General features: G+C 41.0%; 1 protein-coding gene across 8 annotated transcripts; it reads right to left on the bottom strand.

Moving 5' to 3' along the window:
- Positions 1-311: 311 nt before the first annotated feature.
- LOC127302587 (uncharacterized) lies at positions 312-3,110 on the bottom strand. 8 transcript variants are annotated; one of them, XR_011745738.1, is made up of 6 exons: positions 2,805-3,110; positions 2,571-2,697; positions 2,339-2,487; positions 1,870-1,950; positions 1,477-1,539; positions 312-711 (listed from the first exon to the last, which is right to left on the bottom strand). XR_011745738.1 is itself a non-coding variant. In XM_071820387.1 (6 exons), the coding sequence occupies exons 3-6, from the start codon at positions 2,418-2,420 to the stop codon at positions 651-653; spliced, it is 303 nt and encodes a 100-aa protein (XP_071676488.1). In that variant the 5' UTR covers positions 2,421-2,487; positions 2,571-2,697; positions 2,805-3,110; the 3' UTR covers positions 312-650. The 8 variants fall into 8 exon arrangements, 1 of the variants encoding a protein (XP_071676488.1); XM_071820387.1 differs by having other exon boundaries at positions 312-716; positions 1,477-1,550; XR_007852947.1 differs by having other exon boundaries at positions 1,441-1,550; positions 1,870-2,487.
- Positions 3,111-3,358: the final 248 nt, after the last annotated feature.

The following is a 3,358-nucleotide window of genomic DNA, read 5'->3' as shown; positions in this document are numbered from 1 at the left end:
AAAGCGAGAAAGGTTGAGGCAGCACACGTCTGTGTTAGGAAAAGAGGATTTCTTCTATTTGTTGAATGAGGATAAATGATTCCACATAGATTAAAACCGGCCAATTTTGTTCACGATAGCAAACAAGATAGTCAAAAACCAGTCAACCATCATTAAACCACTATCAAGGACCACAATTAGACTTAATTAGGAGTTTGGTGGCAGATTTATATCAAAACAAAGTTGATGGACCAAAATTAGACTTTTGCAAGATTTGAGGGTCCAAAAGTGTACTTAACCCTTTTATTTTTGGGTGCCATCAACACATTCAATAAGTATATATGAAGAAGTGTTATTTTCTTCAAGAAGAATACACCAAGATCATCACTAAGAAGCAAAGAAGAAATGCATATGGGTAAAAGTTTAGGTTTCTGGCCTAATGGAAACTTGAGGACCACAATAATGAAGTTCAAATACAATAATGACAATAATAACAAACCTTGTAAGCAACAAATTACTAAAATTCAATGAAATTAGATGAAATCTCACTGAAAATGAATTTCATGCTAAATGAACCGAACCACCACCCAAATTTGTACGGCAGTTGTATCTTGCATCTGGAAGGCCCAAGTCCTCTAGCGTAATACTAAATATCAACTTGCAAGGGATCTTCACCAGACGTGGAGCTGGTATCTGGTCTTCATCAGAACAGTCCTTAGGTGGTACTGGCCACTGCTCTTGGCAATAAAAAAATAGAGAATATTTATTAGGTCTCTACCAAAACTACGTGGATCAAATTCACTGGATTTGGCAGTTGAACTTATATCATCAAAACTTCAAAATGGAAGTTGACTTACACAGTTAGGCAAAATGATGCCCTGCTACTATTAACTGAAAAACGGGATTCAGAACAAGGGTTGTTGTCTACTACTTTTACCAACCATCCTCAAGCTAAGTTACATATAAACGAATTTAAGAAAATCTTTCATTAATTTGTTATGTGGCACAACCTACAGGCCTATGTAACTATCAATATACAAATATATTTCTAAAAATATGAAAAATGAACATACTTCTACACAAAGGTATAATAGACATGCATATATATGTTTCAGGCCCGTTTTTAACTGTATGTACCAAAGATCATCTCATGCTGCCATGGTACAAATCTTAAATTGTCTGTAACTTCTGTAACTTCACTATCCAGTTTTTCACCAGGCTAAGAAAAAACAGCTCTCACATGAATACGTAGCTATAGAAAATGAACTAAAATGGCAAACTATCAGAAACAACATGTAAAGGCAAAGGATGCACCATGCGTCTTCAGCAGCCCATGCAAAATAACACTGATAAGCAAACTAAAAAAATATACAAAAAATGCTTAGTAACCACACTTCTGCCTCGTATGTAAACTCGTTGATAATATCTATTTCCGGGGAAATAACAATGAGGCTAGCATACAGTGGGGTTCTGAAGAACACATCGAACTCATCCTACCACGTGTTCACATCTGCATGCAGTTCTCATTGCCCCGAATTCTTCACCGCCACCTCTGCCACCCTGAAGGAAGACTGCCATATCATAAATACATGAATATCTCAGAAGTGATCCTAGGATAGACAATTCATCAATATAAACGTTATTCATATTGCAGCAGAATTCATCATCTGTGTAAAAATGGTATGTCTAAACAGGGACTCCAACAGCTCAAATTGATGGTTCTACCTACCGCAGATGACTGAGATGAGGTAATGTGTCATCCCATTTTTTTTTTAAAAAAAAGAATATCTAATGAAGTATGGTGCATGCTGCAATGCCCCACAACAACAGTTTCTTAAGGAGAAATCAGAAGCAAGTTATATCATAGGCTATGAGATATAGAAGTGTTACCTATCATATTTTCAGCCGGAGTACTTCCAAGGCACTTGACTATCTCCATTCCACTACTATCCCAAAAAAATGTGTTGTCTCCTGGGACATTGAGGACACACACAAACTGACTGAAAATGCAGGAACAATGTGACGGTACAAAGAACAAAATAGGCAATTTCAGGAAAAAAGATGGAACATGTCATCTTGGTACTGTCACTTTACATAGGAATCTGAGAATGAGTGGTTTAGTTTAGCAAAACAAGAGACAAAGTGGCAAAACACATCTATGATGGCATCATATTTCAAGGACAATGGGTATTGGAGTCAAACAACAAAATAATTATTAGAAACGCTTCACAAACTCAGTTTATTAGCAAATCCAGCAATTTGAACAAGAGCAAAAAGGGCAAATCCATCAAGAGATAGTGCCCTCGGAGCAGCCAGCAAGCAGCGCGAAGCGTGCCCACGGCAAGTCACCGGAACAGACCTTGGTGCTCTACTCGGTGAGCCGGGCTCTGGATACCATGTGGCGGTACCACTGCTCCAACCACATACACCACGACAGCCATGCTCCACCGCCAGCAAATACATCAAGAGATAGTGGCCTCGAAGCAGCAGCGAGCAGCGCGAGGGGCCCTGAGGTACGTTAAAAAAAATACTGTCAATAAAACTGTTTTTCAACAGAAAAAATTGCGTTTAAAAAAGAGAACATGCACCACCTCCAGGATTAGCTGAACTGCTCTGATTCACCCATTGAACAACTGAAGAAATTCAGGAAACATCCTCAGTATCTTTTATGATTGATTTGAGCAGAACGACATGCAATTTCTCCAATATCGTTGGATCCTGCAAAACGAGTACCAGCAAAAGCTTACATTCAGAAATAAAATATCGTAAGAACATTGCCATGATCCAATTTCTTAAAGAAAAATGAATCAAGAAAGAAAGCAGACCACGTCGCAGATGCTTGGAGAGTAGCGGGGCTGGGAGAAGCTCACATTGGCAAGCTGGGCGCTGTCCCGCTCCGGCCCTACCACACCGCTGCCCCGCCGCCCCGCTGCCATCCAACAACCGCCGCTGTCGGAGCTCCGGCACCTCCTTCCCCGCACCCACGGCAACCGCCTTTCCCCACACCGGCCCAGCCCGACTACCTCGATCAGCTCGCCTATGGGGAGAGGGTGACCGCCTCCATCTCTGTCGCCACCGTGCGTGGGGTGGGGGTTGGAATTGATGAAGAAAAGGGGGTGCGGGGCTCGAGCCTCGAGTTTGACACATTAAGAAGTGAGCCAATATCACTTGGTTAGGGACACCAATATCACTTGGTTAGGGACACGAATGTATAACCCAACGACTCAGCTTAATTTGTTATGGGCGCGAATTTGAGTTCTTAGGTTTTGTTTGGTTCCCAAGCACACTTTGGTAAGCCTAAATTTAGCATGTGTGGGAGCCACAAAAGTGTGGCTTAGAATTTTAAATCCATAAAGTGTGGCAAAAGTTAGCAACAAAT

The sequence above is a fragment of the Lolium perenne genome, chromosome 5 (genome assembly GCF_019359855.2).
Source record: "Lolium perenne isolate Kyuss_39 chromosome 5, Kyuss_2.0, whole genome shotgun sequence".
Lineage (NCBI taxonomy): Eukaryota > Viridiplantae > Streptophyta > Magnoliopsida > Poales > Poaceae > Lolium > Lolium perenne.
This window is presented reverse-complemented; position numbering and strand designations above follow the sequence as displayed.

What these genes read in the sequence shown, in the direction of transcription:
- LOC127302587 (XM_071820387.1), bottom strand. Translation starts at nt 2,420, where the DNA reads ATGGCTGTCGTGGTGTATGTGGTTGGAGCAGTGGTACCGCCACATGGT. An exon ending in TCCGGCTGAAAATATGATAG is followed by an intron (nt 1,551 to 1,869) that starts GTAACACTTCTA and finishes ATGATATGGCAG; the next exon opens with TCTTCCTTCAGGGTGGCAGA. An exon ending in CATGCAGATGTGAACACGTG is followed by an intron (nt 717 to 1,476) that starts GTAGGATGAGTT and finishes TTTATTGCCAAG; the next exon opens with AGCAGTGGCCAGTACCACCT.